The sequence below is a fragment of the Peromyscus eremicus genome, chromosome 3 (assembly GCF_949786415.1).
Source record: "Peromyscus eremicus chromosome 3, PerEre_H2_v1, whole genome shotgun sequence".
In the NCBI taxonomy this organism is placed as follows: Eukaryota; Metazoa; Chordata; class Mammalia; order Rodentia; family Cricetidae; genus Peromyscus; species Peromyscus eremicus.
The window spans coordinates 66210247-66228957 of record NC_081418.1 but is presented as its reverse complement, the minus strand read 5'-3'; the positions used below and the strand labels follow the sequence as shown (position 1 = coordinate 66228957).

Here is an 18711-nt window from a genome sequence, read left to right as displayed (position 1 = left end):
AGTGCCGGCTAGCTCCCTCTGCTAATGTTTCTCTTCAGCCTCCATATACTGACTGTTACTGTTCAAGTGAAATGGATTAAGACACTTCAAGCGGCATTCCCACTAGGGCTGCCTTCCTCTTCTTGCTGCAGACTTCTTCTTTCGCTTCATATCATTGATTCCCGCAGAGAATACTCCCCCGTGTGTGTGTGTGTGTGTGTGTGTGTGTGTGTGTGTGTGTGTGTGTAAAGAAATATTATATAATTTTTCTTTCTCTCACCTGACACATCTCAAATCCATTTGGTTGTGAGATTGGTGATAAGGCAACCATATCGTGCTTGGAACAGACTCCTCCCTCAGCCTCCTCTCATGCTTGGGACAGACTCCTCCCTCAGCCTCCTCTGCTAGCCACCATGTGCTCCTCTCAGTGGCCAGCAGGACTGCTGTCCCATGTCTGTGAGAGCTGAGGTGTTGCCTGGCCCTTCCTTCCCGGCTCTTCAAGTGCCTCATGGACATTCTTTAGAAGGTCCTTGCCATGAGGACGTTCTAGGATTTGTGGGCGTAGGCCTCTTTAAAACACTGTTACCTTTTAATAACATCAACTGCCTATTGAAAGCTGAGGAGACGTGCCCTTCTCCCACAGGGAGACGTCTGGGTTTTACCTACACTGTTGAAACAGCTTGTCAGCAGGGTAGAGGTTGCCATCCATCCTGAGTGTGTCCATCGATCCTGGCTCCCTGCACTGGTCCCCCCTCCTTGCAGGTCTGTAATCCCCACTCCCCCGCCCCCCACCACACACACCAGCTGTGCTGTTGGGTCTTTGTGAACGCAGGAGGCTGTAGAGTTGCCGTTTATATCACTCATGTCCCTGAGGTCCAGGTTAGTGCTCTAGGAACAGGCCAGGTGCACTGTTCAGCCACAGCCAGTCCCCTGGGTTTACAGGAGCCCGGCCAGCTCTTCTCCCTTGCTGTGGCGTTCATTTCTGCTTGCATCTGTTCAAGCTCCTTCTCGCTCTTCGGCACCACTAGAGGGGCCTCATGGAACAAAGACCGTGCACAGGTTTGCCCTGAGCCCTAGAACCCCGTGTCCTTTCGCACATCTGTGTATTCAGACTCAGCCGTGCCTTTCTCCCTGCGAGGGTCTTGTTTTGTTACAGACCCTGCCTGTTGTCCTGTGGCTGCAGCAGGGCTCTCCTGACTGTGGTTTTGATGCAGCTGGATTAAAGTTGAGGATTCATGTCATATAACATGCGGACCATTGAACGTGGCACAAAACGTCTGAATTATGCTTTTGTAGATCACAGGAGAGGCAGCAGAGAACCAGCCCAGCTGTAAGAGTTCCTCTGTACATTCATTTTTAGGCATGCATTGAACTCGCCATGGCTCGTATTTCCGGCTTTGTGTATGTCAACACTCATATAGGCAAATGGGATGGAATACACTGACTCTTAAAGTCACAGTTTTTGTTGCATACATTAGCTTTTACGTTTCCCAAAATGTATTTTATGGGATTCTTTTTTTTTAAAGATTTATTTATTACATATACAGCATATATGACTGAAGGCCAGAAGAGGGCACCAGATCTCATTACAGATGGTTGTGAGCCACCATGTGGTTGCTGGGAATTGAACTCAGGACCTCTGGAAGAGCAGTCAGTGCTCTTAACCTCTGAGCCATCTCTCCAGCCCCTTTATGGGATTCTTAATTCACAGGATGGGTAAAAGTCAAAACAAATTTTGTGATTAAAAACACCTGGAAAATGCTGCTGGGTGTGGCTGGTTTTGGTTTTACATGTGGAACTGTAGGTAGGGACATCTCCAAAACAGGCCTGCTGCATTCAGGAAACCTGTGAGTTTTGTTAAGCTTTGATTTTCAGTGTTATTTGTGAAATCCTCCATTGACCCATGGCCATCTGGTGGGGAGCATGTCAGCAGACAGGCAGGCGTGGCACTGGAGCAGTAGCTGAGAGCTTGACATCTTATCCACTATCACCCAGCAGAGAGCAGTACTTGCCACCCCCAGGGACAGGCCACACCCCCTCCAACAAGGCCACACCTCCTAATCTTTCTTAACAGTCCACTAACTGGGGACCAGGCTTTCAACTATATGAGCCATTCTCATTCTAACCACCACAGAAGGAGTCATCTACTTTCTGGCATGGAAGAGAAACAGACGTCCTGGTGTCCTATTGATGAGAGAAATCCTCAGTTAGAGATGTGAAAACTCAGATGAGAACAAAGTCCACCTCTATATTCCTTTGTGCCTGGAGTGTTTTCTAGTGTTAAATTGGAATTGAACGGTCACTTTCTCAATTGTTTTGAGCTATGGAAACCTTGAAGGAAAAGCCACATCTGTTGCAGCGATACCAAAGATTTTCATAACCTGAGGGAAGGGCGGTCCGTGCATTGTTCACAGTTAGAGTTCACTGTACGTGTGTTGAGCAGTTGGGTTCATGTACATGCTCAGCAAAAAGTAGGGTCATTTAGCCAAACTCACTAATGTATCTAAATCAGTTCAGATGGAATACCAATTAGAAAATATTTTACAGCTATGAGCATCATGGAAGAGTTGAAACTTAAGAGAGTCAGATTAAAGGTCACCAAATCATCCCAGATCACCTAACATCCAGATAGGAATGTTAGTCTTCTGAAGGTTAATTCACATGGTTTCCGTTAAAAGGAAAGAAGGGCTGGAGAGATGGCCCAGTGGTGAAGAGCGCTGACCACATTCAGATCCCAGCACCATACAAACGCTGGGCGTGGTCTCAAGTCACCCCAGCACAGAGGCGGGCAGAGACAGGAGGCTCTCTGGGCCTGCCAGCCTACCTGGTGGGAAAGTCCCCAGCGGACAAAACAAAACCTCAGACTCCAGGTCCATTGAGAGACCCTGCCCTTGCACACAACCCCCCCAAAAGTCCAAGGCATAAAAGGATACTTCCTTGAGCATGCACGTGCTCTCTGACTGTCTCTGTCTCTCTCTCACACTCTATACACACACACACACACACACACACACACACACACACACACACACACACAAAAGTGAAAGGAAGGGAGGAAGGAGATACGGAATCATACTGTATTGGGTCTTGTGTTCTCCTGTGCTTTCTCACTGTTTCCTTAAAGCACGGCGAGATGCCAGCATTTCCCACATATTCAGTCCATTTAGGTTTGGAAACTGATTCCTGCGAAGTCTAAACCATAGCTAAGCATCAGGGACTGACTACCTTACTACACAGTTTCTTCCCTCTGTACCACACAGTACTGGTGCTGTTGATAACTCTGGTCTCTCCTGAAGTTAAGAAACTGCTACGTAGGGAGCACGGGCAGAAGGAGAGCTCCAGCTCAGGATCCACGTATGGCTTCCCAGTCTCAGAGCTTCTCCAACCTGATGCCGTCATGGGAGCCTGAAGCAAGGGGCAAGGGAGGGCCAAGAGTCAACTGGGTAAAACCTACAGTGTCCATTCTGCAGCTGGAGCTGAAGGGTTCTGACAGCCAAAAGCTTCTGGGGGTCAGGTATGGATGGCAGTGCTTACCTGTAATCCCAGGGCTTGGGAGGATGAGGCAGGAGGACTGTGGGCTTGAGACCAACCAGGCAAGATCCTGAATCTCTCTCTCCCCAAGAGAGCCCAACCCGTGTCCCACTGTCCCAGTCCAGCGAGGCTGAGGGCAGGACAGTGAGATTTTTAAAGCAGGTTCTGTGACTGCCTTCTGATGGTTGACTTCCCCGTGAAGACCAGCAGCCGTGTGGACAGTGTGAAGAGACCCAGGCAAGCATCGCATAGCTGCAGCAGGTCTCCGAGCACTGTGACTGCCGCAGGAGGCAGGCGGGGCTGGAGTAGCATGGGCTAAAGATCATCCGGCAGAGGGAGTGCTGCCTGGAGAGGGTGGGCCATCCTCTGGGGTGGGTGGCTTGGATGACTTTTGAGGTTCTCTATAGCTCTGTGCATCTCAGACTTTTTTTTTGTTTATGATAATGTATCCAAAGGTGCAATACACTCATTTAGATATCTTTTTAAGGTTTTTAGTCACCAATAAAAATTTTGGATGACATTAGAAATAAGAAGACACTCCTGACACAGGAAATGCCTCTAACCTGTGGGAGCCATTGTCACTGTCTTAGTCACGGCCTCTATTGCTGCAGTGAAACACCATGACCAAAAGGGAGTTGAGGGGGAAAGGATGTCTTTGGCTTACACTTCCACAGCACTATTAATCACTGAAGGAAGTCAGGACAGGAACTCAAACAGGGCAGGAACTGGGAGTCAGGAGCTGATGCAGAGGCCATGGAGGGGTGCTGCTTACTGACTTGCTCCTCATGACTTACTCAGCCCGCTTTCTTATAGCACCCAGGACCGCCAGCCAAGGGGTGGCCCTACCCACTATGGGCTGGGCCCTCCCCCATCAATCACTAATTAAGAAAATGCCCCATAGCCAGATCGTATGGAGGCATTTTCTTAATTGAGGTTCCCTCCTTTTAAATAGCTCTAGCTTGTGTCAGGTTGACATAGACGAGGCAGCGCAGTCTCTAACAGTGTAATTGCCATCTCCTGGGAGCAGCATCTAGCCACTGCTGGGAGGGATGAATCCTGAGTTGGCCAAGAGTGACAACTTTAATATTCTCTGGGTGGGTCTAAGGCCATTTGAGAAATTCAACCAAGTGTGGTAGAACACTCTGGTAATCCTAACATTTGGGAGCCTGAGGCAGGAGGAACACACATTTGAGGTCAACTTGGGTGACATAGTGAGACCCTGTTTCAACACACACACACACACACACACACACACACACACACATTTAGTTATCATATATGAATTTAGGGGACCTGGTTTTCTAATCCTCTTTTCAGGTGATTGAGGAAGAGTTTTTTTTATCTGACAATGAAATATGACTGTATGGGTTTCTCTCTGTTTATGCCCACTGTGGTCTTAGATAGACATTCCTTCTCCTGAAGATAAGGGAGCTGGCAGCTGCAGAGCCCTTGGCTCTTGCTGGCCGAGCACTCTGTTAGCTAGCTCTGTGGTTGGCCTTCCTGGCTGTGCACTCTGAAACAGAGAAACAGGTAGTGCCCATTCTGTCCTTTAAAAAGCATAACCAGGAATCGTCTAGTCTGGTGGGGAGTCTCTCCTGGCAGCAGAGCATCTGAAAGGCAGAGCCAGCCAGGTGCGTGCTCGTGGTATTTGGAGCAATAAATGTATCCATGGGAAGGAAGAAGCCCCAGGGACCCACTAGGACAGCTGTGGGTGTCCTGGGGAGTGGAGGGGAGATGTCTCACCAGGCATAAAATGCAGTGAGGTCCCTGTGCGGCCTGTTGCCTTCTCCCAAAGCAGCTGCTCTTGGGCTCAGCAAGCTCTGCCCAGTCCTCATTCATCTATTCTCTACCGTATGTGCATTTATTTATAGTCATCCTCCTGATGAGAGCTAAGTATCGCACTGCTCCTACTGCGCAGATGTCAAGAGAATGCAGGCATCACTTTGCCTCTCACGCATCTCTTTCATCATGGTGACTATCATCCTTTCGGTAACATCCATTATGTATTGCATTTGTGCATTAGGTTAAGGACTTGGCCTGCATTGTCTTACTTAATCCTTATTACAGGCTGTAAAGTAAATGCTAGCAGTATCTCCATTAGGGTTCAGGCACATCAGATACTTTCCCAAGGTCATAGAGTGATAATGGGCCCCTCCCTTCTGGCCATAGAAGCAGCACCATAGCTTGTAAGTTCGTGTGTGTGTGTGTGTGTGTGTGTGTGTGTGTGTGTGTGTGTGTGTGTGAGAGAGAGAGAGAGAGAGAGAGAGAGAGAGAGAGAGAGAGAGAGAGAGAGAGAGAGAGAGAGAGCGCAAATTGCTTGTTTGCATTAGGATATTATGAGGATTCTCTGGATCTATCACTAAGTGTCCTGGATGGCACAATCTTCCTTCTTGCTGATAAATGAGGGAAGCAAGTCAGCAGTGAGTATTTGGTTTCTGTTATTGAATAGGCCATTCTTGGATAACAATACCTCTGGAAATGCAAGCCTGTGAAATTTAATAAAATACCGGGTCACTGGAGAAGCCTGTCTCAGTCCCTTCCTTCTTGCCCTCCTGTGACAAACTGTAATGGAAGAAAATGGAAAGACAATATCTAGTTGGTCTCGGTGATCAGTACTTTAGGTAGCCGTTCCGTTATCCTTAGGAAGTTACTTAGATCCTGTGTGATCAGAACCTAAAAGATATTTTGTCATACCTGTTCCTGTCTTCTTCTTCTTCTTCTTCTTCTTCTTCTTCTTCTTCTTCTTCTTCTTCTTCTTCTTCTTCTTCTTCTTCTTCTTCTTCTTCTCCTTTTCTCCTCTCTCTCTCTCTCTCTCTCTCTCTCTCTCTCTGTGTGTGTGTGTGTGTGTGTGTACCTCTGGTGTCAGTCCTCACTTCTACTGTTTGAGAGCGGGTTTCCTTGCTGTCCCCTGCTGTGCATGCCCCTGCAGCTGAGCTTCTGGGGATACTCCTGTTCCCACTCCCATCTCACTGATGCACACTGGGATTGCAGAGTCCAGTGCTGCACCGGGCTCTCTGTGAGTCCTGGGGACTCGAACTCAGGTCCTTGGGCTTGCACAGCAAGCGCTTTACCCACGGAGGCATCTCCACAGCTCCCAGCTCTTTTTGAAAGCTCCAGTTTGGGCATTTAAGTGATTACTGGTTCTAGGTTCTCACTGAATCTGAAAGCTCCCCAAAGTGAGCAGAGAGGCTGAACGCCAAAATCGGAGGTGGGGGACTCTAGTGCAGCCAGAAGAAACTCGGAACAAGTGGGGCGACGCCTCATTTTGAATCATTTTGACCTTAACAGAAAAGCTGCAAGTGTAGAACAAAGGACTCCCATAAACCCTCCGCCCAGACTGTCCTTTTTTCTTTTTTTAAGTTTCTACAGTTCTTTCTCCCCAGCTCTTTCTACACACACACTGAAATTTATTTTGCTTAAATTTTGGAGAAAAGGATTCCTGTGTCATTATGCCATTCTTTGAGGCTTTATATACTGGGCACAGTGCAGTTTTCTAACACAGGGCCTGTCACTGGGAAATGACACTTTGGTCTCCCATTCGTGATGTCAGCTTCTAAAAAAATGTCTTTCAATGTTGTTCTCCCATTGGGTGCAGGATGTGGCCCCTGAGCATGCACGGTGTTTCATTGTCTTGTTTCTTCAGCACAGTTTAGTTGGGGGCAGTTTTTTTTATAGAGTTGACACCTTACTGTCTTTGAAGAGTTCAGGCCAATTTTTAAAAACAGATGTTTGGTTGTCTGTGGTTCCCTTGTGATTAAATCCAAGATTGCCTGTCCCTGACTGGCCTTCAGCATAGTGTGACTTTTCCAAGGCACTGTAGTAGAGGTACCCAGCGTTTGCTGGACGCTCACTGGTGGTTGATTTTGACCACCTGGTTGAGTTATGGTCTCATTTTTCTGATGTAGTGGTAGCATATTTCCCTTATATCCACCAATATAACCATCTCTAGCCTTTAAGGACATAAATACTGGTGGTATTAAACCTCTAAGTCATAAAATCGTGGAGTGCCTTAGCAGGCACAGGCCCTAGCATTGACAAGTGTATGTAAATGTTAATAGATTATATTTTTCCAAGTAGTTTTAAGTCCACAGCAAAATTGAGCCACACAGTCTCCCCGGGTGCCCCTTGCTACCTACAGAGGCCTCTCCCGCTCTCAGCATCCCACACAGGATTAGGGAAGGTTAAACTGAAGAACCTATGTTGCTGCATGTTGTCACTGGACCCTGCAGTTTCTGTTAGAGTTTGCTCCCACACATTCAATGTGCTTTTAAAAATCGATGTAGAATGTATATTTACTGAACTCAGAATACTTCGCTAAAGTCTTGTGTGAGAAATACACTTTTCTGCATTTTGTTTTTAATTATGCCTCTTCCTTGTTCCTTCTTGTAATGATTCTATCTTTATAGTCTACTTCGCTTTAAGGTCGGCTTTTAATAGCATATCGACGGAGAGAGACAAGTTGAAGCAGTTGATGGAGCTGGACGCCTCCTCCCCGCCTTCTGCTCAGGTCGTCGGGCTGAAGCATGCTCTGTCGTCTGTAAGTGATGTGTGTCTTTATTCCATCAAAGTCTGCAAATGTGCCTGGGCTTGTGAATTACTAATACTTTCCATTTCCATGACTGCATTGAAAATGGATGATTTTCAGGGTTGAGTTGAATCTCGGGGAGGAAAACCAAACAAATTATCCAAATGATATTCAAGCCTTTCTTCAGACTTAGGCATTCAAAAGAATCCCAAACCATAGTAGCCAGGACTTTCTTGAATGTTCAGTTCTCTGAGTTTGATTTCTTCCAATTTCTCTAAATTTTTCTGTTTCGATCAAACTTTTACTGTATGTTTTTCTGGGAGTCTTGCAGACATTTGTTGGTTAACGCTTACAGAGTTTGACATTTGGGAGATTTTGTGGCTCTGAGACATCATAAGTTTAGATCATCTTAACAAATAACACATGGCAGCAAGAAATTTCCAATTTACACGTTTTCTGTCTCCACTGCAAAGTGCTGATCCTACTTAATGCTCTTCCAAATATGTGAGTGATATTTTATTTGAATAAATAGTATGAGACCTTCAGGTTTTCCTCTCATGGGCACAGAGATGAGTCATGAAGGGATTGTCAGGCAGACCACTGCCATGGCCTCAGGTGAGTTCCAGCTGGCCATTGTCATTCATGATTGTTTTTTCAGCTTCTGTTTGTTGCTCAGAATGGCTGGGCTCCATTGATATGCTGTGTCCTGATGTTACCCAAGCAGCTGAAGATATCTAACACTTTAACCTTGACCGCTGTCAAAAAGCCAGAGAACCTTTGAAACAGCATACAAATTTGCTCTTTTCTCCTCGCTTGTGCTTTGGAATTCCTGCTTTAAGAAGAGAAAGAATGCATGCACGTGTAGCATTACTGTCTGAAGCACCACTGACTTGTATTTTGGGTCAGGTGGGATGACTATTAGGATCATGTGACCAGAAACCAACATAAGCACTGAGGGAAAAAAAAAAGTCCATTCATGGTTTCAATTTGTAGTGCTACTGAGAAAAATAATGCTACCAATGTACTGTTAATTAATGAGTGTTACAACATAATGTTAATGATGGACAGTACTTGCTGAAGATAGTTCGGATACTTTTATTCAGTGGCAATTCCAACTATGCTATCTTTTGTTTGTTTTGTTTTGGTTTTTTTTAGGACAGGATCTCAGCCCAGTAGGCCTCATGGAGTCATGTGGTCCTGGCTTCACCTCCCACATGTTTAAATTATAGTCATGTGCCCAATTATGCTATTTTTGAAAGAAAAATTTAAAAATAATATTGGCTCACTTTATATGTAGAGTCTCCATCTTTAAATTTTATTTGTTTGTTTATTTATTTTGGGTTTTTTTTCAAGACAGGGTTTCTCTGTGTAACAGCTCTGGCTGTCATGGAACTCGCTCAGTAGTTCAGGCTAGCCTTGAACTCATAGAGATCCACCTGCCTCTGCCATCTGAGTGCTGGGATTAAAGGTGTACACCCACCATGCCTGGCTTTCCGAATCCCTTTCTTGAGGTTGGAGAGAAAGAGACATCTTTTGGAACTTGGTGAACAGCTGGCACAGCTGTTCTTCCACTTTTTCTTTGAGGTTTATTTCTTGCTGGTACGCACTCTCATTGTTCCTGTCTGTGTGGCTCTTAATGCTTTTAGAAAGTCCCTCTGATGATGGGGTCTCTGAAGTTCCTTCTCGTGGACCTCCTCTCCCTTCCCCTTCTCACAGAGGTCCAGCCTTCTTGCTAATCCACTTGGCTACACTTCCTGGACTACGGTTTTCAGGCCAGATTTGCATCACCTTTTCTAAGTCATGCACTCGCACCCACATTAACAGTTAAGAAAGAAGTAAGATAAAACACAGGATACTTTCTTTCCCTTTTGGCTTAGATTTCTGATTTAGCCCAAGACTTGTTTCTTTAAGACTATCTCTTCTTAGAATAATCACAGAACTATTACAATGGATATATGAATGTACAGGTCCTGAATTTGATATATATATATATTTAATATAATATATATTACCACAACTTCTAGGCTTTGCTAAGATTCTAGCCACTGTAACAGTGATGTGTTGCCCCAAAGGGATTGTTATATGTGGTTACATGACCCTAGTTCTTGTTCAGAGTTTCTCAAATGTTTCAAGGGTTCTTAGAATGACCTATGTCCTCTACGGCCATTGAAAAGTAAAACTTGAGCCAGCCATGGTGACCTTGCAATCCCAGCTCCTGGGAGGAGAGGCCAGCCTGGGCTACAGAGGGAGACCATGTTTCATACATTCCACAGTGATGATAAGAAAGGAAATAGGGGGCTGGAGAGATGGCTCAGAGGTTAAGAGCACTGACTGCTCTTCCAGAGGTCCTGAGTTCAATTCCCAGCAACCACATGGTGGCTCACAACCATCTGTAATGAGATCTGGTGCCCTCTTCTGGCCTGCAGTCATACATGCTGTATACATAATAAATAAATAAATCTTTAAAAAAAAAAAAAAAAAAAAGAAAGGAAATAAAGGAAGTCCTTGTGGGGATCCAGGCAGTAGACAAGGCAGTCGCGAAGAGTCTGCCCCTCCTAAAGATAGACCTATAGTCCTAATGCACAGGAGTGCCAAGGGAAGGAAGTACACTTCTCCCTTTTCCCGTGAGCCACGTCCTGGCAGAGATGTTGAGATAAGAGGTGGAATAGTCCCAGGAGGAACTAGAAGTCTTGGGTAGTTTGTTTTATGTTCATGGCTCACACCCAGCACCATGGTCTGTAAGCGTTTAAGATGTGTAAGTAAGGTTGCTTGTTTATTGTTTAAAAAGTAAACTGTCTTATTCTCCAAAATGAGTAAGTCACCAGATTTCTTCTTCGGTCCAGTGCAGCAGCGTGATAATGAACTCACACTGGGTCATGTCCACGGGCATCTTGTCAAGGACAGGAGGGGCTAAGAATCACTAGGTTTGGTGGGATCGGGGGCCGCTCCACAGATCAGCATGGCAGGAAGAAAAGATACTGTGAATCACCAGTTTTAAAAGCTGATGTTGTCCGTGGCTTCCTTCTGCAGCCTTATTAACCCTCTTCCCACCTGGGAGATGAGATTCACAAGGAGTGTCCCGGACCCATTGGTTACCTCCCAGCCTTCTGCTGGAGAGCAATGGGGGAAGCCCAGACACACCCCTGGGGGGTCCTGTCCAGGGGGATCTTTGCTTCCAGACTTGCTTGTGCCCAGCGAGCTGCTGCGTTTTCCTGAGCTGTCCATTTACTAATAAAGCCCTGCTATTTTTAACATATTCCAGGCCCTAGCACAAAACACAGATCTTAAAGAACGCTTACGCAGAATCCATGCGGAAACTCTGCTCCTCGACTCTCCCGCTGTTCCCAAGTCGGGGGACAACCTGGCAGAGGTGGGTAGGTCTCATCTGATGACTGTTCTCTGCAACTGCCACCCAATCTCCAGATCCCTCTGTCCAGTGGCATCGCTCTCTGCTCCACCCCCTTGAGTGGCGGCCACGCCCCTGGCCTCCCCTGGCGATGCCACAGCCCAGCTCTGGCTGAGCACGTGGGATTCGAAGTTGTGCTGGCAGAATGCCACTCAGCACACTGGTCGGCCGGCCGTCTCTTCAGCGAGTCCTTCTGTGTCTCTATACCTCATTCCCGCTAAGTGTGATTCCTTTCACCGTGTGTTACCTGAGTGGGAGCTAGAGAAAGACAAGGGCTTTTCATTGTCGTTTCTGAAGAAACCTCCGTGTCTGTGACCCAGAGTGTCCAGTTCCTTGCAGGCTTCTTGTGCTCTGCGAAAGCCATGCTAGTCTTTACCGTAACTGTCCCCTTGCCCTTCTTCCTGTTTTGTTTTTTCCTCTTTCATAACACAGCTCTGTACTCCTAGGGGCAGAAGTACTGCACTACCATCAAAATCTATTGTCAGTAAACACGTTTGGAAGGCCTTTTACTGAGATGCAACAGAGTGGTCATTTGCCTCTTGGGCCCTAGTTCAACCCACAGACCCCCGACATACACACACACACAGAGACACCACACACACGCACACACGCACACACATGCACGTGCGCATGCACACACACAAACAAAATGAGGTCTTTTCTCAAGGCTTGGGATTTTTGCCTCAAATGGTCCTTTGAATGTGTTTAAAATGAGCAATTTCAGAAAAATACGTTGTGAGCCTTGAAAAATAAGAATGGGTAGGAAAGGGGACAGCTGATTATAAGTGTCTCTGGTATTCAGATGTCTACCTCAGATGTGCAAAATTTTCCATTAACAAACTGGTTAGATTTAAAATGAAAATAGGGAAGCAGGCTGGGGAGGTAATGCAGTCAATAAAATGCCAAGGACCCCCAAAAACCCACATAAAAAATACAGGTGTGATGGCGTATTCTTGGGATCCTAGGATGTAGAGGCAGTTGGGTGACAGGCTCTCTGGCCAGCCAGCCTAGCCAACATGGTGAGTTTCAGGCCAGCAAAACGCTGTCACCTCTCTCCAGCAAAGGTGGGCACTGGGCCAGTGACATGGCTCAGTGGGCAGAGACTCTTTCCTCAAATCCCAGAAACCTGAGTTGGATCCCTGGGCCCCAGAAGGAGAGAACTAGTTCCTCAAAGTGGTCCTCTGACCTCCTCATATAGTTACAAAAGAAGAAGAAAAAGGTGGACGGAGCCTGAGGAATGACACCCACAGTTGTCTTCTCCCCCCACGTCTCTCACGCACTGTGCACCCCTACACTCACACACATAGGGAGATCACAAAGGGCTTGCATACACATTTGTAAATTCTTCGTCTTCTTAAGAGGACTCACTCTGTCCCGATTCTGTATGTGAGCTGAGGATGAGGGAAGTGGAGGCCAAGACACCGGGCCACCTGTCCTGTATGCAACACACACATGCTGACAGGCCAGAGCCACACCCTCATGGTGGTAGCTGAGGATGAAACTCCTCTGCAGGAGACCTCCAAGAGACCAGCCCTGCACCCTCCCCTGAGGGCCTGGCACTTCAGGCCCAAGCCTGTTCACCAGCCAGGCCCTTTCAAGTGTGCACGTGAGCTGACACAGACCCAGACTTTCCCGTGCCTGTCTGTCACGGAGCATCATTTGCTGCAGGCATTGTGGCATCTCCAATCACACACTGATTTCGAGGCACGTCTTACCGTTTATAATCATATTATCATCATGTAAATCACACTTACATGTTTTATGATTAAATAGATAACCTTCACCAAGCATTTGTGAGCCCATGTCCAGTGTCCAGGGTGCATCACTCAAGCTATTTGTGTTTTGAGATAAAACCCAAAGCCCAGGTCTACAAAAATGCACATTTTGGGACCAGTCTCAAAAAGGAATAACCAGAAAGCTGAAACGCGCTGAACTGTTCAGGAAGGTGCCACCACAGCCTTGAACTTGGCCTTCCACAGCATTCTTGGGTTGGTTATGTGCTTGTCTCATTTATTTCCTCTTTCAGACAGCTTCTGTTTCCCATGGTTTAGCCTTTTTTTCCCACTGAGTGACTCAAGGCTAACTTTCCCAGCAAAGAAAAAGCCATTGTTGCCTTCAGGAAATAAGAGCAGAAATAAATAAGAATGGCCACATAGGCTGAAAAACAACAACGGGGAAAAAAAAAAAAAAAAAACCAGCCCCTAAATCGTGTGTCTGTCTGTCTGTCTGTCTGTGTATGTGTTAACTAAATGTTTAGTTACTTAAAAATTTTAAAAACATTTATTTAGTGTGTGCATGTATATAGTATATATGTGTGTGCATGTGCACATACATACATGCACCACAGGGCATGTGTGGGTCATAGAGCAACTTGCAGGAGTCCGTTCTCTCCTTCTACCATGTGGGGTCTAGGGGTTGAATCTAGGTCACGTTGACAGGTGCCTTTGTAGACTGAGCTACCTCACGCACCCTGAGTTACCTTTTGTAGGTGACTCCCAGGAGCCTCAGACACCTTACAGCAGAATGACACTCCCCAACAGTAGGTTCAGTCCCCAACAAGGGCTTCTGCTTGTCTGGCCTTCCGCTGTTTATCCCCTTTCTGTTGCCACCTTTTGGCTGTACAAAGGAGCTACTGCTGGTGTTGGGCCCAGATACTGAACCCCAAGATCCCTTCTTCTTAGAAATGGCCCCCTCAACTTACTCAAGACACTCCTACTATGGATTCCTAAATGTGGCATTTTAATATCACCAGGCCAGTATTAATGATTGTATTATTATTATTATAGATTATCGTATTTTAGATTAGAAATCAAAGGTCAAGTGAGATCTGAGGGAGTAATGTCTAATACCTAAGTGGCATTTAAGAATGAGCATGGTGGGGACATGTGTAATCACAACACTCAGAAGACCCAGACAAAAGGACAGCTTGAAGCCAGCCCAAGGTTAGATAGTGAGTTCCAGGCCTGTCTAGATAATATTGAGATCCCAGTCCAAACAAATTAATAAATCCCCTTTCAGGCACCTTTAAAACATCTATGACTTAAAAAAAAAAAATCCCTTTATTTTACTTATATATATGGGTTTCCTCACTTTGGTTTTTTTTTTTTTTTTTTTGGTTTTTCGAGGCAGGGTTTCTCTGTGTAGCTTTGCGCCTTTCCTGGGACTCACTTGGTAGCCCAGGCTGGCCTCAAACTCACAGAGATCTGCCTGGCTCTGCCTCCCGAGTGCTGGGATTAAAGGCGTGCGCCACCACCGCCCGGCTTCACTTTGTTTTTGTTTTTTTTATGTTGGGATCAAACACTGGACATTATTGTACAAAGTCTTCCTTTACCTTGACTCTGTGGAGTAGGGGATGGTAGTTTCAGTTTAGAAACAGGGAAAGCAAAGTCCAGAGTGGTTTAATAACTTCCACCAGAAACACAGCTTATAAAATCAAATGAGGATTTAAATTCACTACTTATGAGGCCAGAGTGTGTGTTCTCACCTCTGTTTCCCACCTCTGTGTCATGAGGAAAACTGGCTGATCCTGAAGACAGAGTGCTCCTGGAGGGTCCTCCTCTTCCAGTGAGTGGTGGTGCGGTGGGGAATGACTGTCTGGGGCGTGGACGTGGCTTTCTGTTTCTCCTAAAAGAAGGAAATACATGGATAAGAAAGGCATCTAAATCCAGTGGAAAAAGGCAGATTATTCAATAAATTAGGTCAGTACAGCTCAAAGCAATTTGAAAAGAAGCTTAAGTTTTCTTCCGTTGTGTGCTAAGATCCAAGTTAAATATAAAGTTGAGACAAAAATCGATTTGACTATTTATCAAACTGCTAGACTAAGGATCTCCTAAACTGGGGAGTAATAAAAATTTTCAATAGAAATGTTACCTAAACTTGACTTTTTTTTGATAGAGAAAATGTTTCAAAAATAAGAAGGCACATAAAAAAAAAAGAAAAATATCTTCAGTGAAAATGACAGCCTTATATAATGCTGAATCAGTGATAATATTTTTAATCTGTGGACAAAGGTCAAATAATACCGAGTAACTTAAGACATCAACAAACAGTAGACACAGATAATTCACACTGACCAGGCATAGCATACATATTTCTGGGGTTTGTTTCTGAGCGATTAAAAAAAAAAAAAAAAAAAAAAAAACTTTCATTTTCCAAGTCTGTCTTGAGGGGTTTAACTACTTAGATATATTCAGGGATATCATCAGGTTATCTTACTGGTGAGTGAGTATTGTAGAGCGTATGGACACAGCCTAGATGGTAGAGCTGACTGTATACCAAGTCCCTATGCTAGAACCCCCTATAAAAATGCTCACAGCTTTGCATTTTCTTGCTATAAACCAACAGAGAACCTGAGTGTCATCTTTGTCTGCTTTTTGTCCCACTTCAGTGCTTCTGAGCAATAGAGTCTCCTCTCTTGTGATTGGAGTGTGTTCCCCTGGACACCTCCTGGTGGACTGGCTGTGGCTGGCTCGCTGTTGACTAGTTTTCCTTCTGTGAGTAGAGTGCAGTCTAAAATACTGGCTAGAAAGTGTAACAACGACACAGCCCAGTAGTTGTGTATTATTACGGTCAGCATTGTGCACTGGGCATACCCCCATCTCCTGTGCTGTTAAACTGCTAGCCTCAGCAGGCTCATTCACTCCAGCATCTCCACAGATAGAGTCACATCACCCTTTGCTGTGGTGACATCACCAGGGGACAGGAATTTTCTAGCTCTGTTATAATCTTTTGTGACACTTGGTTAGACATATCATTGGCACGTGGCTGTACTATTAAGGTCACAGGCAAACAGGTGTTCAGAAGGAAGCCCCTGCACCACGTATCCTGGCCTGTCCCACAGCAACATTCTACAGCTCTCTTTTTATAAAGAACGATCAGTCTAAGGAAAATGAAAATCAGATCAGCACAACATTTTCTTAAATGTCGAAGTAACTAGTAATCCCATGTTTATAGTCTTAAACATTTTTGGTAGTTCTACTTCTGGAAATGATTCTGAAGAAATAATGAGATTTGTGTAAAGACATACAATGATGCTCCCTGGATTGCAGTCCGCAGCTACCCTTCCTTCCAGTACAGAACTGAACTGCCCCTCTGTAACACACCAGTGTAATAAAATACCTGTCGGCTGGAGTTCCTTCTCTCGGAGACTTCTTCCTGGCCTGGGAACCTATTCACAGTGTCAAGTAATGTAATGGACAAGGCACACACATGGACAGTTTGATCCCTGCTTAAAAACAAGAACTATACAACTTTTTTTCTAGATGTGTTTGTGTGCGTGCGTGCGTGTGTGTGTGTGTGTGTGTGTGTGTGTGTGTGTGTGTGTGTGTTTTAAACAGGGTTTTACTATGTATCTCTGGTTGCCTGAAATGTACTGTGTAAACCAGACAAACCTGGAACTCAAGGCAGTCTTCCTGACTCTGCCTTCTGAGTTCTGTGGTTACGATAATGAGCCACCATGCCCAGCTATACCAGTATTTTAATAGAAATATATATATATCGATATGAGTGATGGATCTTTTAAGGGGTAACCACTCTATTTGCATTTTTGTGTTTTTTATTTTTCAAACACATACTGCTTTTATCCTAAGAACACATTACTGTTAGGAAAAGTTATTTTAATGCATTGTTGGTTGAGAAAATTTAATTATGTTTGTAAATTGTATGATTATAGTTATTACAAAACAAAAATATGTGAATAAAAAGATTGGCAAGAAAATGTCCAAAGGCTTGTAGCAATTGTTTTAGTGTGATGGGATTTGGGGTGTTATCCATCCCTCCTTTTTTTATGTTTAATTTATTGTAATATGCACAACAGGTAGACATCCACTCCTGAGCTACAGTGAGGGAAGTTACTGTGCTGAACTGTGTTCCTATTTTACATCAGTACTTTTTTTTTTTTTTTTTTTTTTTTTTTTTTTTTTGGTTTTTCGAGACAGGGTTTCTCTGTGTAGCTTTGCGCCTTTTCCTGGAACTCACTTGGTAGCCCAGGCTGGCCTCGAACTCACAGAGATCCACCTGGCTCTGCCTCCCGAGTGCTGGGATTAAAGGCGTGTGCCACCACCGCCCGGCGTGTTCCTATTTTAAATAAGACCGTGTGTTCTTTCAAAAGCTGTGCTATAGTGTCCTGGTGTTTTCAGTATGAGGTCATAAGCAGTAGCTGAAGTTATGGGACACCAAGAACAGGTAGTTGCTAGAATCCCAAATCTGAAATGTTTCAAAGCCCAAACGTTTTGAACAACATAATACCACACATGGAAAATTCCATGCCTGACCTCATGTGACAGGTGTCAATCTAAAATCAGTTCCCTAAAAATACCCTACCTTACCCTCAGACTTCATGCGTAAGTACATAGGAAATGTAAGGAACTTTATGTTGACACTTTGGCCCACCCCTGAGATACCTCATTATATTTTTAGAAATCCCTTTTAAAAGTGAAATCCAAAACACAGCTGCACCTAAACATTTTAGCTAATGATTTTCAACATGTATTGCTTTCAGTGTTGATAAGTCAGGAAATCCTTTTGACTGGGTCTGGGAGGAGGAAGCTAGAGCAGGTAGGTGTGGTGATGAATTAATGAGAAGCACAAGTAAATAAATCATTAGCCTCTCTGAACGTCGGGCCCACAGGAGACGCGGAAGATTCTGTTGCCTGCATGCACATTTAGGGGAAGATTCTGTTGCCTGCATGCACATTTAAGGAGTCCTGCTGGGCACTGCGATATCATCAGCTCTGCAGCCTTGTGCCTGGGTCTTCAGAGGAGAGAGGCATTTATTTCCCTTAAGAAAGCAACCGCCTACAACTGATGGGTGAAGGTTCACCGACATGGCTGCCTAAATAAGACCTGAACAAATAGGACACCTAAAGATATGATAACATAAAAGGCAGAGGGAAATCTCATGGAAGTCTCAACCCTAGACAAAGAACTTAGGCTACTCAGAGGTGCTGAGAGCAGAAGTCTTTCCCAGGAAAGAAACCCCCCCCCCCATTGGTTATCCAACATCACATGGTCGGCCCTGAAAATGTACATACAAGTAACGTTATAAAGTACTTCTATATGTAGGAGTGTGTGTGTGTGTGTGTGTGAGATAACAGTTAAAGAAAAAGAAAGCCATGAATTTGAAAGAGCAGGGGAGTACATGGAAGGGTTAGAGAGAGAAAACAGGGGAAATGGTGTAATTATATGTTAAATTTCAAAAAGTAAAGAAAAATTATTTTAGAAAGAAAGCAGCTGCCGTGCATGGAGATCTTTGTAGGGATGGAGAAAGCTG

The 18711-nt window shown here is 45.0% G+C and overlaps 1 protein-coding gene across 1 annotated transcript in view; it reads left to right on the top strand.

Annotated features, from left to right (window-relative positions):
• Osbpl3 (oxysterol binding protein like 3) overlaps nt 1-18711 on the top strand; it is a 95466-nt gene that overhangs the window by 32638 nt on the left and 44117 nt on the right. The window contains 2 exon segments of the mRNA XM_059257833.1: nt 7917-8047; nt 11298-11405. Of these exon segments, the coding sequence (XP_059113816.1) occupies nt 7917-8047; nt 11298-11405 (239 nt within the window).